The sequence below is a fragment of the Microcaecilia unicolor genome, chromosome 2 (genome assembly GCF_901765095.1).
Source record: "Microcaecilia unicolor chromosome 2, aMicUni1.1, whole genome shotgun sequence".
NCBI lineage: Eukaryota > Metazoa > Chordata > Amphibia > Gymnophiona > Siphonopidae > Microcaecilia > Microcaecilia unicolor.
In genome coordinates this window covers 398,323,592-398,341,601 of record NC_044032.1, presented here as the reverse complement: position 1 = coordinate 398,341,601, position 18,010 = coordinate 398,323,592, and the positions used below count along the sequence as shown (strand labels likewise).

Genomic DNA, 18,010 nt, shown 5'->3' with positions numbered 1-18,010 from the left:
TGAGGAAGACTGCAGCCAACTGCCAAGGCTATAGATGGGAATGGAGTGGATATTGCACAATTCACAACTTGAACACCATTCACATGAACTTGAAAAACAAAGTGGACAAAGCTATGGGACAAGATGGGATACATCCTAGAAAACTGATGGAACTCTGAGAAATCCTTAGAAGGACCTCTTAAAGATTTAATAGATCCATGCAGATGGGAGTGGTTCCGCCGGACTGGAGATGTGACTCCTCTTCATAAAAATAGGGACAGGGAAGAAATGGAAAACTACAGGCCGGTAAACCTCTAGTTGATTTCTTTGACTGTGGGACCAAAGACTGAATAAAGAACACCCACTAGTGGTAATCTACTTGGATTCCAGCAAAGCCTTTGATACAGTTCCTCACAGGAGGCTCATGAATAAACCGGCAGCCCGATGATCAAAAGTAAATGCGGGTGCTAGAGGCCACTAGCGCTGGAACTGCATTTATTAAGCGTTGATGATCAGAGGGCTCCGGTGTGACAGCACAGGAATAGCGCAGAGATAATTTAAATTACATTTAAATCAGTTCTCCAGTATTCCACCCATAGGATCAGAGCACTGCGCTCTGATCGTACGGGCCAAATAGTGCCTTAACACTACGTGAGCTCCAAGCTGGTGCTAGGGTTAAGACTTTAGCACTGCTAGGCAGCCCGGGCTGCCATAGTCAATCCTGGGGGTCCAGTGGACCCCCAAATAGCTGAGGCCCTAGTGGCCTAGTGCCCTCATGTCCCCACACTCCCCTGGACAGTGACACAGGGGGCTGGAAGTCCTGTGGACCTGCAGCCCTCTGACCTCCCCCTCCTCAACAAAAGGGCATGTGGGGCTGGAGGACTGGTGGATCTGCAGCCCCCTTAACCCCCCCCCCCCCCCCCAAAAAAAAAAAACACAAAAAAAAATCCCTGATGGCCCAGAGGGCTATACACCCCATCCCATATGCCCTGGTGGTCTAGCAGCCCCCTCCCCCATACCTCGTGCGTGATGGAGGAGGGAGTAGCATTCAGTGTCTGAGGATATGAAGGCAGCAAAGCAAAGTGACAAGGTGGTAGCCATAGCCAGAAGGAGGTCAGGTTGCATTCAAGAGGAAAGAAAAAAAAAATGAGACATTACGGCCCCTGTACAAGTTGTTGGTTAAACCCCACTTGGAGTACTGTGTTCAGTTTTGGAGGTCATCTCTCACTAATGATGCAAAAAAGCTTGAAGAATTTCAGAGACAAGCAATAAAAAATGGTATGGGTTTTGTGCCAAAAGACATACGAGAAGAGACTTGGAGACCTGAATAGGTATATCCTACAGGAAAGAAGGAAAAGGGCAGATATTTATTTGCTGCATTTGTATCCCACAATTTCCCACCTCTTTGCAGGCTCAATGTGGCTTACATTATGCCGTAATGGCAATCGTCATTTCCGGAATGAGAAATACAGAGTATTATTGCATTTAAAGTACAGAAAATATAAAATTAATTAGAAGTAAATAAATATACAGTTCATTTCAGGCAGTAGAAATCAAGGGGTGATGTATAACGTTCAATAGTGACAATGTGATTGATGTAAACAAATAAAAATAAAAACAAATAAAAAGAGTTCAATGTTAACTTGTTCTGATAAAGTTTTGATGTCAGGTCATTTATGAAGGATCCTTTTGATAAGTCTTTTTGAACAGGTTAGTCTTTAATAACTTCCTGAAGTTATCAAATATGATACAGATATTATCAGATATGATACAGATGTTTAAATACTTGAAAGGTATTAATATACAAACAAATCTTTTCCAGAGATGTGAAAACAGAACTAGAGAACACGAATTGAGATTGCAGACTGGCTGACTTAGAAACAAGAAGTACTTTTTCACACAGTGGTAGATGCCTGGAATGCCCTCTAAGGGGAGGTGGGAAAATAAAAACAGTGACAGAATTAAAAAAATGTATGGGATAAACATAGAATCCCTATATGCAAAAAGGATGGAATGAAAATAAAACTTTGTGGTGCTTTAGTAATTAGGAAGTAAGGCCAGTGCCAGGCAGAGTTTTATAGTCTGTGTCCTGATTATGGCAAAGACAGATCTGGATGTACTGGAGTGAGTTTCAACAGCAACTCCAGTAGTTGGGAAATAAAGCCAGTGGTGGGCAGACGTTTACGGTCTGTGTCCTGCAAATGGACACAGACCATAAACTTTTTTGTCCTTTAGATTGTAAGCTCCTTTGAGCAGGGACTGTCCTTCTTTGTTAGATTGTACAGCGCTGCGTAACCCTGGTAGCACTTTAGAAATGTTAAATAGTAGTAGTAGTATCAAGTATGTGTATTTTAAATCAGATTCGTATCATATGGTATGAGAATCTCCAAGGAGGAGGAGAAGATACCTCAAGGGTAAAATGCTGTCAGCAGCATTTTTGGACTGTTGATTTACCAGGTATTAACAATGAATATGACTATACTGTGGCTAAAATTATAAACCCACTCTTCCAAGATTGTATCAAATATAACTGCCTATATGTTTAGCACTGTGGCAAACTGCTGACCGCTCTGTTTCTGATGCCAGTACTTATTCAGGAAGGATTGTAACCAGTATGGAGTGACAGGTGTGGCTCTGGCCACCTTGTTGGGCAGACTAGATAGATTGTACATGTCTTTATCTGCCATCACCTATTACATAACTATGTTACCCTGATTCAATAAGGATTTTCTTGCACAGAAGCAGAACAGGAGAAAACAGTTATAATAAAGTACACACAGTCTAAAATGTTAACAGGGCAGTGAGCAGACAAATATAAAAGCTAATACTTCTATCAGGGTGATAATAAAAACATAACATAAGAGTTGCCACACTGGGACGGACCAAAGGTCCATCAAGCCCAGTATCCTGTTTCCAACAGTGGCCAATCCAGGTCAAAAGTACCTGGCGAGATCCCAAAACAGTAAAACAGATTTTATACTGCTTATCCTAGAAATACTGTCAATAAACTATGGCAATGTTCTACTGTACTGTCACAAACATACAAAACACAAACCAGTAGAAAAGATAGTAAAGGCTGAGAGACTGTCCTGAGTGCAAGGAACCCTTGAAAAAGCTACATGAAGCGAAACAGGCACCTGTCGGGCCATGAGTAGTACCTGGACGGACTGATAAGTGAAGGGCAGTGTGAGTACCAGATAAGTACAAACGGCATTGTTGAATGCTAAAAATACAGCCTATTAAGCCGTAATGGTTATCAAACACCATCTGTCATTTTGATCTATACAGGAGTACATATGAGCTCTGTGGAAAGGAATACAAATGAATACTGATTGACGTGAAAAGTAAAGAGAAAAAAAAACTCAAAAAAGCACAAAATATAACAAAAAATATACATATATCAGAACAGCGGTAGGAGGGGGTTGTCAATGATTAAATGTGTCACTAAATAGGGGTCCACCTATAATGGTGATACAAATTACCCTGGTGACTGTATGAGACTCTCCCTTAACATTAGAAAGGCATAAGATAGTAGACACAAGAAAAGGAGATACTCCAGAGACCTTTTCTACTGGTTTGTGTTTTGTATCCTAGAAATAGGCAGTAGATTTTCCCAAGTCCATCTTAATAATGAATTATGGACTTTTCTTTTAGGAAATTATCCAAACCTTTTGCTAACTGCTTTCACCACATTCCCTGGCAACGAATTCATGAGTTTAATTACATGCTGAGTGAAGAAATATTTTCTCCAGTTTGTTTTAAATATACTACTTAGAAACTTTATTGCATACCCCCTAGTCCTAGTATTTTTGGAAAAAGTAAACAAGCGATTCACATCTACCCATTCCACTCCACTCAGTATTTTATAGGCCTCCTATCATATCTCCCCTCAGCCATCTCTTTTCCAAGCTGAAGAGCCCAAGCCTCTTTAGCCTTTCCTCATAGGGAAGTCATCCAACCCCCTTTATAATTTTCATCAACCTTCTTTGTACCTTTTCTAATTGCGCTATATCTTTTTTGAGATGATGTGACCAGAACAGAAAACAATACTCAAGGTGCAGTCGCATCATGGAGTGATACAAAGGTATTGTAACAATCTCATTTTTGTTTTCCATTCCTTTCCTAATAATTCCTAACATTCTTTTTGCTTTCTTAGCTGTTTCTGCATACTGAGCAGAAGGTTTCAACATATCATCAACGAAGACACCTAGATCCTTTTGCTGGATGGTGACTCCTAATGTGGAACCTAGCATCACATAGCTATAAGCTTGGGTTCCTCTTCCCCATATGCACCACTTTGCACTTGCTCACATTAAACGTCACCTGCCATTTGGATGCCCAGTCTTGTAAGATCCTCTTGTAATTTAACAACTTAGAATAAATTTATATCATCGGCAAATTTAATTAGTTCACTAGTTATTCCCATCTCTAGATCATTTACAAATATGTTAAAAAGCAGCAGTTCCAGCATATGCTCCTGAGCAACCCCACCATCCATCTTTCTCTATTGAGAATACTGATCATTTAACCTTACTCTCTGTTTTCTATCTTTTAACCAGTTTTTAATCCACAATAGGACACTACCTCCTATCCCATGGCTTTCTAATTTCCTCAGGAGTCTTTCATGAGGTACTTGTCAAATGCCTTTTGAAAATCCAGATACACAATATTGACCAGCTCACCTTTATCCACATGTTTATTCACCCCTTAAAAGAAATGTAGTAGATTGGTGAGGCAAGATTTCCCTTCACTAAATCCATGTTGGCTTTGACTCATTAATCTATACTTATGTATATGCTCTGCAAATTGTTTGTTATAAAATAGCCTCTACCATTTTGTCAGGCATCGACATCAGGATCACTGGTCTATACTTTCTTGGATCACCTCTGGAACCTTTTTTAAAAATTGGCGTTACATTGGCCACCCTCCAACCTTCCAGTACCATACTTGATTTTAAAGATAAATTACATAATATTAACAACAGCTCTGCAAGTTCATTTTTTAATTCTATCAGTACTCTGGGATGAATACCATCTGGTCCAGGCGATTTGCTATTCTTCAATTTGTTAAATTGCCCCATTATATCTTCCATGTTTACAGAATTTTGTTTCAGTTTCTCTGATTCATCAGCATTGAATGCTATTTCTGGCATTGGTATCTCCCATATTTTTCCTCAATGAAGACTAAAGCAAAGAATTAATTTAATCTCTCCACTATAGCCTTGTCTTCCAACTGATTCTTTTACTGGCTTCTTGCGTCTAATATACCTAAAAATGTTTTTACTATATGTTTTTACCTCCAACACAATCTTCTTTTCAAAGTTTCTCTTTGCCTTCCTTATCAATGCTTTGCATCTGACTTGCAATTTCTTATGCTGTTTTCTATTATTTTCAGTTGGATCTTTCTTCCATTTTCTGAAGGATTTTCTTTTAGGTCTAATAGCTTCCCTTCACTTCACTTTTTAACCGTGTAGGCTGTCGTTTGGCCTTCCTTCCTCCTTTTTTACTGCTTGTACTATATCTGGTCTGAGCTTCCAGGATGGGATTTTTGAATAGCATCCATGCCTGAAGTACATTTTTGACCTTTGCAGCTGCTCCTCTAAGTTTGGTTAAAAAAAAAAAAAAAAAGCAATAAAACCACTCTCCTCATTTTATCATAGTCTCCTTTTTTAACATTAAATGCTAATATACTGGATTTCCTGTGTGTTCTTACTCCAGAAATTATATCAAATCTGATCGTGTTATAATCACTGTTATAAAGAGGCCCCAGTCCCATTACCTCCTGCAACAGATCATATGCTCCACGAAGGACTAGGTCTAGAATTGTTCCCCCTCTTGTTGGTTCCTGAATCAGCTGCTCCTTAAAGCAGTCTTTGATTTTGTCAAGAAATTTTACCTTCCTAGCATGCCTTGACTTTACATTTACCCAGTCAATAACAGGGTAATGGAAGTCACCCATTATTATTGTGTTCCCCAGTTTGTTAGCCTCCCTAATTTCTAATAACATTTCTACATCTGTCTGTTCATCCTGGCCAAGTGGACCGGTAGTACACTCCTATCACTATCCTTTTCCCCTTTACACATAGAATTTCAATCCATAGGGATTACAAGATGTGGTTTGTGTCCTGCAGCATTTTTAGTCTATTCGATTCAAGGCCCTCCTGCCAACTCCCCTACAGCCCACAATTCCTCTTCCCCAATGTAATTGTTTTTGAACAGCATTTTCTATTTCTACCTCTAAAATTAATCCACCCCCATTACATTAAAAGTACTTATATTCCACAAATATCTATTTAGTTCTAATGAGAGAGGCATTCCTAAGAGCTTACACATTAAAACCTTAATAAACCAGTATTTAACAATATAATAATTAAACTGGCTGTAAAACAATTTTTTTGAAAAGTTTTCAGAGCTTTCCTAAACATATAATCTTGAATCATTCCGAAAGAAACAGGTAGCGAACTGCATACTGAAGGAGCCTGATAAAACATGGAAGACAATCATTGTTAAAATGCATTAACATTCATAACAGTGGAAAAGCAAAGTTTAAACTGATCAGGAAGTAAAGACATTTTTCTGTCTATAGAAAAATTAATAAAACAACTGCATATAAGATGGTGCAAAACCATTAAAACATTTTTTAAATGTTATACAAAGTTTGAACTTTACTAGCACCTGAACTGGTAAACAGTGTAATCGAGTGTAAAGCAAATAAAGTTTAATCAGCCAAACTGTGATTGAACCCTTTTGATAGAAGTCTTAAAAACACCTAAATACACAATATTGCAGTAATCTATCTTCCAAAGTACTAAAGCTTGAACTAGCAAACAGAAAACAGGAGGCTCAAAGATCTTTCTGATGATGCGCAATTTCCTAAGCGTTAGAAAAGAACTCTTTATAAGTAGACTAATCTGATCTTTCATAGTTAATAAACTGTCAACCCACACACTCAACACTCGTGCTATGCATTCAAATTTGTAACCGACACCATAAATTAAAAATGTCGACTCATTTGGCATCTTATCTAGAGAGCCTAACCACAAGAATTTGGTTTTGTCTTTAGTTTCAGCCTATGGGAAAGGACCTATTCTTCAACTACTGTAAGACAGTCTTTGATATCTGACTAAAAGCCTACATTTCAAGTTGGTAAGAGAAGTAATATGGTGGTATCAGCATAAAGACAACAATATGCATTAATCTTTTCAAGTTCAACTTCTGAACAGCACATCATAAAATTAAAAAGTGAAAGAGATAAAGGAGAGCCCTGTGGTACACCAAAGCTGGGGTTCCAAGAGTCTGAAAAGTGTCATTTCTTCCTTACTCTATAAAATTGTTGGGACAAAAACCCTTTAAAACATTTCAACATGCTTCCCATACTCCCTACATCACTTAAAATCTGGAAAGAAATCCTCTCTGCTACTATCTATAGATGGCAAAAAGACATTTGATAAGATCTACTGACCTTTTGTGTTTCAAGTATTGAAAAAGAAGGGGCTGGGAAGGAACTTTATAAAATAGATCTGTATAATTTATTCAAAATCCCATAGACTATTATTAAATTGACTTGGGAAAATCCACTGCTTATTTCTGGGATAAGCATCATAAAATGAACTGAGCTTTTCTGGGATCTTGCCAGGTATTTGTGACCTGGATTGGCCACTGTTGGAAACAGGACACGGCGCTTGATGGACCTTTGGTCTGTCCCAGTGTGACAATACTTATGTACTTCTTGAAGATAAATATGGAATATACAAATACTGTAAGGATTAAAATAACAACCCCACAACATTTTACTTATACTTTTAGCACCTTTCCAACTGAAATACCAAGTCAAATTTTTAGGAAGTTACAAGGTAAAGTTTTGAGTATATTTGGAAGAAGAAACTGCCAGTACAGTTTGTTAAGCCCTCCTTGAGAGTTTGCCAAACATTTCCAGAGATATTATAAAGACACAACTTTAAAATGGAAAGAAATGGGAATCAAAGAATGGTGAAGCATAGAACAGGGAATTGGGAAAAATCTCACTATGGCAGAAGCTAATGAAACAGATTAGGGCAGGGGTTCTCGACCCAGTCCTCGGGACACAGCTAGCCAGTCAGGTTTTCAGGATACCCACAATGAATATACATGAGTAGATTTGCATACCAAGGAGGCAGTGCATGCAAATTTATCTCATACATATTCATTGTGGGTATCCTTAAAACATGACTGGCTAGGTGTGTCCTGAGGACTGAGTTGAGAACCCCTGGATTAGAGAGACTAAAAACCCTTTCACTCGGACATTCGAAGTGTGGGAAAAATGGAAATTGAAATTATTGGGCACTAAGGCCTACTCTAGATATACTCCACTGTGACATAATCCAAACTTTTCTCCAGGGATGGCAGATAGCGTTCTCAAGATGGAAAGAGAAGGATCCAATGTGCTTGGGGCAATTAGAGGAAGGGCAAATACTTATTTAACCTGTAAGAGCAATATTCCTTAAACAGCTAGATAGTTCTCTGCAATGACAGTTGAGACCTGTCCCTAGACTTGCTCTTGACCAGCCATCATCCAGATAAGGAAAAAAAATGGACTTCTAGTCTGCATAGTGACACTCCAACTACAGCAAGACATTTTGTGAAAACTTGGTGGGCCGAGGGGCAACACCCAATAATGACAGTAAGATTGGCCCATCCAAATGCGGATATATTTTCTGTGAGCAGGAAGTATTGGAATATGAATGAAGGCCTCTTTGAGGTCCAGAGAGAATAGCCAATCATTTGGTTGAATCATGGGGAAAAAAGTTCCCAAGGAGATCAACCAGAAACTAGCTCAGGGCTCAGAGATTTGATTGGCCAATAGCCACTTGTTTTCTCTAGCACAAGGAAGTTCCTGGAATAGAACCCTCTTCCCCTCTCTGCCAAGGGAATGGGTTTGACTGCACTGGCTTGAAGGGAAGAGAGTTCTCCTGCAAGTACTCTCCTGTGAAGCAAGGTGAGGTACAATGCCCTTGGTGGAAAATTTGGCAGTTTTCTTTGTCAACAAAGGGCGTAACCGAGTTGGACGATTTGGAGAAGCCACCAGTTGGAGGTTAAAAGGGGCCACATTGCATGAAAAAATGTTAGCCTTCCCCCAATCGGCAGGTTGTCCAGAACAGACAGGTGGACAGCAGCTATGCTCTCTCGTAAACAGTCAAAAACTGGTGCCCTGCTTCAACTGAGAGGTAGATTGAGCCTTCTGACCTCTTGCATGGGTATGAACACTGAGTCTGTGTTTGCTGGGGAGCATGAAGGGATGGCGTGTATTGCCACTTGCTAGAATAAGCCCCGCATCTAGACTAACTAGAAAATTTTCTCTAAGAGGTGGCAGCAGGAATATGCTGCCGTGAGAGTCTTAATAGTGTCAGCATGTTTTTTGATCAGTGACCTCTTCCACTTTGTCCCCAAAGAGGTTATCTCTTTTACAGGGGACAACAGCAAGGCGCTCCTGAACAGCAGGCTGAAAGTCTGACATGCACAGCCAGGACAGGCAACACATAGTTAACCCTACAGCAGAAAGACAAGAGGTGGTGTCAAAGGAATCAACCAGGGGTGCCTTTGTCATCACCTGAAATCTGACAAAGCAAGGCGCTCCTGAACAGCAGGCTCAAGGTCTGACATGCGCAGCCAGAGAGGCAACACATAGTTAACCCTACAGCAGAAAGACAAGAGGTGATGTCAAAGACATCAACCAGGAGTGCCTTTGACATCAACTGAAGTCTAACAAGTTTTTGTCAATCTTCTTAAACTGAGAAGCTTCATCTGGAGGGAGAAAACTGGCAAATGAGAGCACATTTTGGATTATGTATTTAAAGTTTATTGTAGAATACAATTTGTAGTTTTGAATACAACTGGCCAACATTGAGGCCTGATAGACACGTCTACCAAATGAATTCAGAGGTCTGGCCTGCCCTACCTGGAATAGCGGAAGCATGGGATCTGGTACTGCGAACAAGCTTAAGAGTAGACTCCACAACCAAAGAGTGGTGGAGCAACTGAGTTATCAAAGCCTGGACACTTTTGTATTCTATATATAGAGTCAATCTTTTTAGGAACCACCTGAACAGACAGAGGTGTCTTCTAGTTCTTAAATAGGGCATCCTTGAAAACTCTATGGAGAGGTACAGTGACATTTTCTTTGGGAGGTGACTCAAAATCCAAAACTGTGAGCAATTCAGAGCGAGGTTCTTCCTACGTTTCCTATTTAAAGGGAACAACCTGTGCCATTTCTCTAACAAAGCCCATAAAAGAAAGACTTTCCAGAAGAGATCTGTCTCTCTCAGGTGGTGGGGCTCCGTGAATGACATCCAGGGCTGCTGCAGGCGGGGACAAGATTCCCCAGGCCCAGCCTCCAAGAGGGCCCCCCCCCGGCAGTGAGCATGATCAGCCAGTGACTGATACACAGTGCTTGCACCAGCTGTACAGCCTTCCCTGTGATGCAATTTCCTGTTTCCGCATAAGCGGGAACACGTCAGAGGAAAAGCTGTAGGCCAGTGGGAGCAATGTGAATCAGTTGCCGTCTGCTTGTGCTTGCTGCAAGTAAAGAACTGCTGTTTTAAAAGGTACGGCAGGAGGGGGCATCAATTTTTACAAATATGAGGTAGGGGGACAGCAGGGCAGCAGCGGGCCTTTTGTTTGTCCCAGGCCAGGCTCTGTCTCTTGGCGGCTCTAATGATGTCACCCATATGTGAGAAGATAATGTCCTACTTGACCTCAGAGAAAATGAGAGTACACTCCATGACAAAACAAGCAGAATGAAAACAAAGTATTTTTCACATAGCATTTAATGAAGCTGTGAAATCTGTTGCTGGAGGGTATTGTCAACGTGACTAACACAGTGAGGTTCAAAATGGTTTGGACAAATTCCTGGAGGCAAAATCTAATAAAAAATTATTAGTTAGGCAAACTAATAAAAGTCACCACATATCCCTTGAAATACACTATGAGAAATTAAATTTACTTTTTGAGATCTACTGGCTACATGTGTGCTAAACTGGCCACTGTCAGAAACATGCTGCTGGGCTCTATGGACCTTAGATTCACTCAATATGGCTTATATTTTGCTATTATGTACAACTGCTGCAGCCCTCAACGAATGTATACACTATTTATGCTCCATGTATTGACTATCACAAAATCAATGATGAGACAATCAAGCCAACACCAAGAGGCTCCTAATATCTTGTCTGAAAATCAGCATCACATCCAGTAGAAAAGAATTGCAAAATATGTGCAAGAAAAGCAGCAGGATTTCCTATCATAAACCATGATTTTCTGAGACCCTTACCTGATAATATGGTGCAACAGGAACTTGTGGCATCTCCATTCGTCCAACAGCAGGTGCAGGTCCTCCTCTGGTTTCTGCTGCTGGTACTGGTTGTAGTGCTGCTGCAGGTCCCAGTACTTGCTCTCCTTGTGCTTTACAAAGTCTGTCACACAACTGTATGATGTTTGGCTACAAAACGTATATATTTATTTATTTTATTTGAACATTTCTAATCGGCCTACAGCTAGGCACATAATAACATATATAATAAAATTAACCAGACAAATTGTTCATAATCAGTCCACAACAGAAAAAGATCAATCCCAAACTTTGTCAAAAAGGTGTATTTTTAAACCTTTCCTAAACTGCTCTACACTCCTACATAACCTCAAATGTCCAGATACCCCATTCCATAGTGTAGGCCCTGCAATGAAAAAAGCTGCAGCATGAGTTTCTGTATATTTAACAGACATCAATTTTTCAGTAGAGACTAACAGAGGATTCAGATCGTAAAGCCCTGGTTGGTCGATAAACAATCACAAATAACAAAACAAGTTTGAACTTATTTACTTTTAGAGAAACCTATAAACTGAACATCTTTCAGGGAGTACCAATAAATGCTCCTCTGCAGAGGACGTAACAGAAGAGAATAATACCCATTACCCACCTTGTGGGCCTAGATTTGGCATTTATATTATGCTTTCACAAGGAAACTTCTTATTGGATAGGAAGGATCCAAGATGGCAATGTGAGCTATGTGGGCGTTTCCTTGTCTCTGAGGGGTTGCTGTGGCGAAACGCCAGAATTTCCCCATTTTTTTTGTCTGAAGCATGGGGAAAAGGAAGGGGAAAGCGAAGGCTCAAGCCTCCCCGAACTTTGCTACAGTTCCCGCTGTTTGTCAAGCCACAACATTAGAAGCCTTTGGGATGAGACCGCTCGAAGTGCAAGCTCCTGCTTCGACGAGACCCGTGGAAACGGGTCAGAGCATAGAGGAGGTGACGTTGAGCCCCTCCGCAGGAACAGCCCCCCCCCCCCCGCGCCACCAGGAGGTGCTCAGACGCCGACGGAGAGGAACCGGTTAGAGGAAGCTAGTATGCAGCCCCTACCTGTTCAGCTGGGAGGACCTGTCGGCTTCTCTACCCCGATCGAAACAGCAGAGGGAGAGCTGAGGGAATCGCTCTCAGATCGAGGAGGCACCCCAGATGGTAGCGGGATAGTGGTAAGACCGGCTGTTGTCACACTAGAAGTGCTCTGGGACTCAATTCAAGGACTAAACACTTCCCTTAAAATGGTAACAAATTCTCTTAAAGAAGAGATTGTGGGGGTTAAACAAAGCTCCCAAATTCTGACTGTTAAAGTCCAAGAGCAATCGGATAAAACAGCATTGTTGGAAGGCGAAATCGCTAAACTTAAGAATATTACAACTAACTTAATTAAAGATAAAGAAATTCAGGCACGAAAAATTGAATTTCTTGATAATCAATTCCGAAGGAATAACTTGCGGTTCATAAATTTCCCCAAGTCCCCATTGATTTCAGCAGTGGAGGTGTTAAGGAAATACTTTGTTGACATGCTGGGTCTACCAGTGGAGGGTTTTCCACCCATTGTCAAGGCCCAGTACATAACAGGAACTACAAACAACTTAAATGAACAACCGCAAAACCAGCAGCTAAATTTAACTGAAGTTTTAGAGAGTTCCTTGGATGTAGTGACAGAACGGACCACCCTGCAGGCTACTTTTGCCTTTGAAATGGACAGGAACAACATCTTTAAGATTTATTTTCAACATCTTAATGCAGTTTTTTTGGGTTCGAGGGTTCAAATTTTTCCTGATTTGGCGAGGGATACGCAGAGGAGGAGGAGAGAATTCTTGCAATATAGGGCAAGACTTCTCAACCTGGGTGCAGTTTTTAAATTGAAATTTCCTTGTAGATGCTTAGTATCCCTACAGTCAAATAACTATGTGTTCTTTGATCCCTTAAAACTGCAACAATTTATAATAGCAAAGGAAAGTGTTAATATTCCTTAGTTGAACCCCAAAGAATGTAATATGCTGTTAAGTTGGCTAGCAGGATAAACTTGTTCTTCACGCTTATGGATAATTAATTTCCTTTTGTTTTCCTAGTATCTGGATCATTATTTGTGGACAAAGTAATTGATGTAATTTCCATTCTCAATTTTCTTTTTTTTTGTAAATCATTTCTCGTATTCCCATTACATTTATGTTGTTTAATAAATGTAAAATTATAAATAAAATTTAAAAAAACAAGGAAACTTCTTGTTCAAAGCAAATTATAATGATGCAAAAAATAGAAGAAACAAGTCTTCGCAAAACCATAAACAGGAGACAAAGAACAGCGAAGACCACCAAAAATATCAAAATGGAAGACGCTTCAGTTGAAAATCCAATAAAACAATTTAATTGGCAATAAAAGAGTAAATAAACAATAAAAAAGTCAGTAAGCAAGACTCGACACAGCTGTGTTTCGGCCTATCCGGCTTGCATCAGGAGTCTTTCTGTTATCCAAAAGGTCACTATTTGGATCAATTTAGCTTCGTTTTCTCTAGATTGAAGTTATGGTTGTTTTGTAGCATCGCTAAAGCAGCTTCTTGAATTTCTCTCGTCTAGCATCTGACTAGGTATGTGTTCTTTTATTACTTGATTATTTGCTGATTTTATTATGCAATATTTTGAAACGATGTTTGATAGTTATATTTATATGTTTGCACCTGTGCTCTTTCTTTGATGGTAATACATTTTATAGATGTTTGATATAAATTTCTATGTTATATTCTCTTATGTAAGAAATGTTTTAATTCATTTGATTATTATATTTATATATTTTAAAATATATTTTATTTGCTTCAAATGTTCGTTTTTATAATTTGAGACTCTCATTGTTGATAATTCATGTCTATGTTTTACATGTATAATTTAAAATTCATGTCTATGTTTTACACATATATATTTTATAATTCATATTTAGTTTGATTTTTAAATTTTTAATATAACATTATATATTTGTTTTTATAATGTTCAGATTTTATAATTTGATATGTTTATTATAGCCCCTGATGCAGCCCATCTTTGGGCGAAACACGGCCTGTGTCGGGCAATTGTCTCATATACGGTATCTTTAATAAAATTTGCTGTTACACTGATCTACTGGCTCATTCTCCACGTTGGATTTTGCAGATTGTTTGCCTTGCTGTTTTCTAAGTCCCAATGGTAATCATTAAGCACAATAAAATTAACAGCAGCTCATTTCCAAGCAGACCACAACCTTACTATAAACAGCAATAAACTGCAAATACAGTAAAACAAATAATTCAAACCATGGTAAACATGAAGCTATCCAAATCCTTGTTGCCAACCCCTTTTTCTACTTAAATCTTCAATTACCATACTGCCTAGACAATTACCTATACTAGTGCTTTTCAATCCTCTCCTGAAGGCACATTTAACATGTTGGGTAAGGGTTTTCAGGACTTCCACGGTGAACATGCAGGAGATAAGTGCACATATATTGAAAACCCATTGTATGCAAATCTGTCTCACAAATATTTATTGTAGCAATCCTGAAAACGCAGGTGTACCTTTAGAGGGAGGCTGAGAAGCACAAGTGAAATCCATAAACCCAGATATAAATATAGTGCAATTACACTTCCAGCTAACCATTGAAAGCCAGGCAATATTAATTATCGCAATAATTTTCACAGCCCTCTTTATCAAGGGTTTAAAAAAAAAAAAAGAGACATAACAAAGCTGGTCAAATAGCATTGTTCACAATTTTTCATGAAAAGAAAGGTAACTAAGTTCATATTCCAATTCCATTGCTGTGATTCTTCCCTTTGAATGCTCTCTCGTGTGTCTGTCAGTCTAAGGCAGGAGTTCTCAACCTAGTACTCGAGATACACCTTAGCCAGTCAGGTTTTCAGGATACCCACAATGAATACACACGAGATAGATTTGCGTGCCCTACTTCCATCTCATGCATATTCATTGTGGTTATCCTAAAAACCTGACTGGCTAGGTATGTCCCGAGGACTGGGTTAAGAACCCCTGTTCTGAGGTCTTGTACTAATGGCAAGGGCATGGGCAAACCTTGGCTGCACCAAAAGTAGCAGGTACAGTACTGAGAATAAGCTCTTGAAAACCATTTATTTGTCTTCAGCTAATTCGAAATAAGGCAGCTATAGTTTTACTTTGTAAATCTAAATTTCATAGGTTTACACAACTACTGACATCATTCCACTGGTCATCTATTTCTATTTCTGCCTATGACGAGTTTAACATTTTTTGTCCGTCTTTTTAAAAGTCTTATATGGAACGAGTCCAATTTATTTTGCTTCCTTAGTAGGTTTAAGATCTAGATCTAGACTTAAAAGACAATAGCTTCGTTCATAGGTTTGGTATCATCTCAAAAGAAACTTTTTAATGTTGTGGCACGTGGCTTCTACAACTCCTTCCCTTTTGAGCTTAGAGTTGAATTAAATTTCAGGTTTCGTAAATTGCTGAAAATCTGATTATTTCATAAGCATTTATGTTAATTTTTGTTGTCCAGATTTTTAAATTTTGTAAACAGTTTCGAGCCATTGGTGTTTGGTAGAATATAAAAATCATGTGTCTTATGAGCCACCTAGGATAATTTATATTTTGGACAATTTTTATTTCAAACATAATTTGATCCTAATTTAACTCCTGATGAGAAGGAAAAGTATCACCAATGAACAAAGAATCCAAACAAAAATGGTATTTTGACTATTTATTCAACAAGCATCCTTGTGAAAAAGCATGTGAACCCTTCATTAACTCGGGACACTTGCTTAAACAGCAATAACTTCAACTGAATGTTGATCAGCCCTTAAGGAATTTTGGTCCATTCGTCTATACAGAACTGCTCCAACTGACATTTGAGGCTTCCTTGCAAGAACAGTTCAATTCAGATCTTGCGATAGCATTTCAAATAGGGTTTGGTTGGTTAATACAAACCAGGATATCATTATTTTTGGCATTTAGGGTTCTTGCCTTGCTATATAACTTACTTTCAACTCAGTTTATTAATGGATAGCTCGAGATTCTCCTCTAGAATTTGATATCAAGCAGAATTAATTCATGGATCCATAAATGATGGCAAACCATGACAAAACATGTCACCACCACCACGCTTGACAGGATGATGATCTAGTGACACAAAAATGAAAATGTTGATTGTGTAAGTGGCCATATATTGAAATGACTACTATGGCCTTTAGCACAACTATGCATTTTAAAGCATTAGAAGACAATGTATAGATTTCAGCATAGAGTTTGTTACTGTGACTGAAATGACATCTCTCCACAGAACCTAAAGCAATGTTCTTTCCAGAAAAGAGTGATGTTTTCCTAGCTATACTCCCACGAACACCATTCCCATTTAGTTTTTTTCCTAATGGCCGATACACAAATCCTTAGGTCAGCTATGGAAAAGAGGCCTGCAGATTTTTAGATGTTGGTTTGGCAGTTCTGTAACTTCAAAAAGGACGTTCACCTAAACAAGTAGGAACTTATAATTCTCATTATTATGCTTTGGGCTTCGTAAACTCTCAGTACTGTATCTCTTATTGCAATGGACTGACTAGGTAACCTGGAGCTGATCCTTTCAAAACTCTAAAGATGATTGAAAATAATTCTAAAATATATAAGCAGCTTCAAAAGCCACCATAACCAGCTCAAATGTAACTCTTTCCTTCCCTTCTCTTATGTCCAATAAATGACTTTTCGTAGCAGTATCTTGTATCAGCTACAGATAGGCTAGCAACTTTCTTTGCAAGTCCCAAGCAGACTATATTACAGTAGTTGAGATGTGAAGGGACCACAGCCCACATTATCTTCTTAATTATGACAAGTTAACACACACTTTCCAGTTTACCAAATTAACCTAATGTTCTTTGGAAAGAGAAAGTCAGTGATAACTAGACTGTAGATCCCTTAACTAGAAGTATATCATGGATGGGCACACAGCAGTTTGGTTCTCTCAGGGATAACTTGAATTTACTAGCCTATCATCTAATTACTAATTAAGAAAAATGTGTTAAAAGATCTGATAAAGGTTTTCTAAGGAAAAGAAAATCTGATCATCATTTGTGTAGCTGTAGTTAACTTAATCAGGCCTATATTTTCCAATGGCAGTACACTCACAGCCTATAGCAGTGATTCTCCACCCAGTACCCAAGATTCACTCAGCCAGTCAGGTTTTCAGTTTACCCCTGATGGCTACTATTTAAATATGTATGAAAGGTTTGAATATAGTGTTTGTAGTGCATGAAAATCAAATGCATACTCAATACGGCTATCCTGAAAACCTGACAGGCAGGGTGTTTTCCAAGGACTGGGTTAAGAACAATCTGGATATAGGTAAAAAGAGAGAATGGGTAAATGGGGAATAAAGCTCATGGTTAAGATAGCTGGAAACCCAGTTTAGCACTTTGCTGCCCCCAACGTATACTGAAATTACATCAAGGTACTAAAAGAATCTAAGATAAGAGTAGGTTAACTCCAAGCCCACAGCACAACGGTCCAATAGATGTTCTAGTGTGAATTATATAGCATAGACCATAAACAAAATGTGTAAATCAATGGTAGGAATCATCAGTCCTCCAATGCTGCAAGTCAGTTGGTTTTTCAAGATATCTACAATTTACATACTTAAGATGCATTTTACTCCTGGGGGAATTCTATGGGAGAGAGAGGGAAAAAAGCTGAAGG

The 18,010-nt window shown here is 39.0% G+C and overlaps 1 protein-coding gene across 7 annotated transcripts in view; it reads right to left on the bottom strand.

The window, feature by feature from the left end:
- SEC31A (SEC31 homolog A, COPII coat complex component) overlaps positions 1–18,010 on the bottom strand; it is a 213,265-nt gene that overhangs the window by 60,155 nt on the left and 135,100 nt on the right. For all 7 annotated transcript variants that reach the window (XM_030190615.1, XM_030190616.1, XM_030190617.1 and 4 more), the window contains one exon: positions 11,284–11,451. In XM_030190615.1, the coding sequence (XP_030046475.1) occupies positions 11,284–11,451 (168 nt within the window). The remainder of the gene's footprint in view (positions 1–11,283; positions 11,452–18,010) is intronic.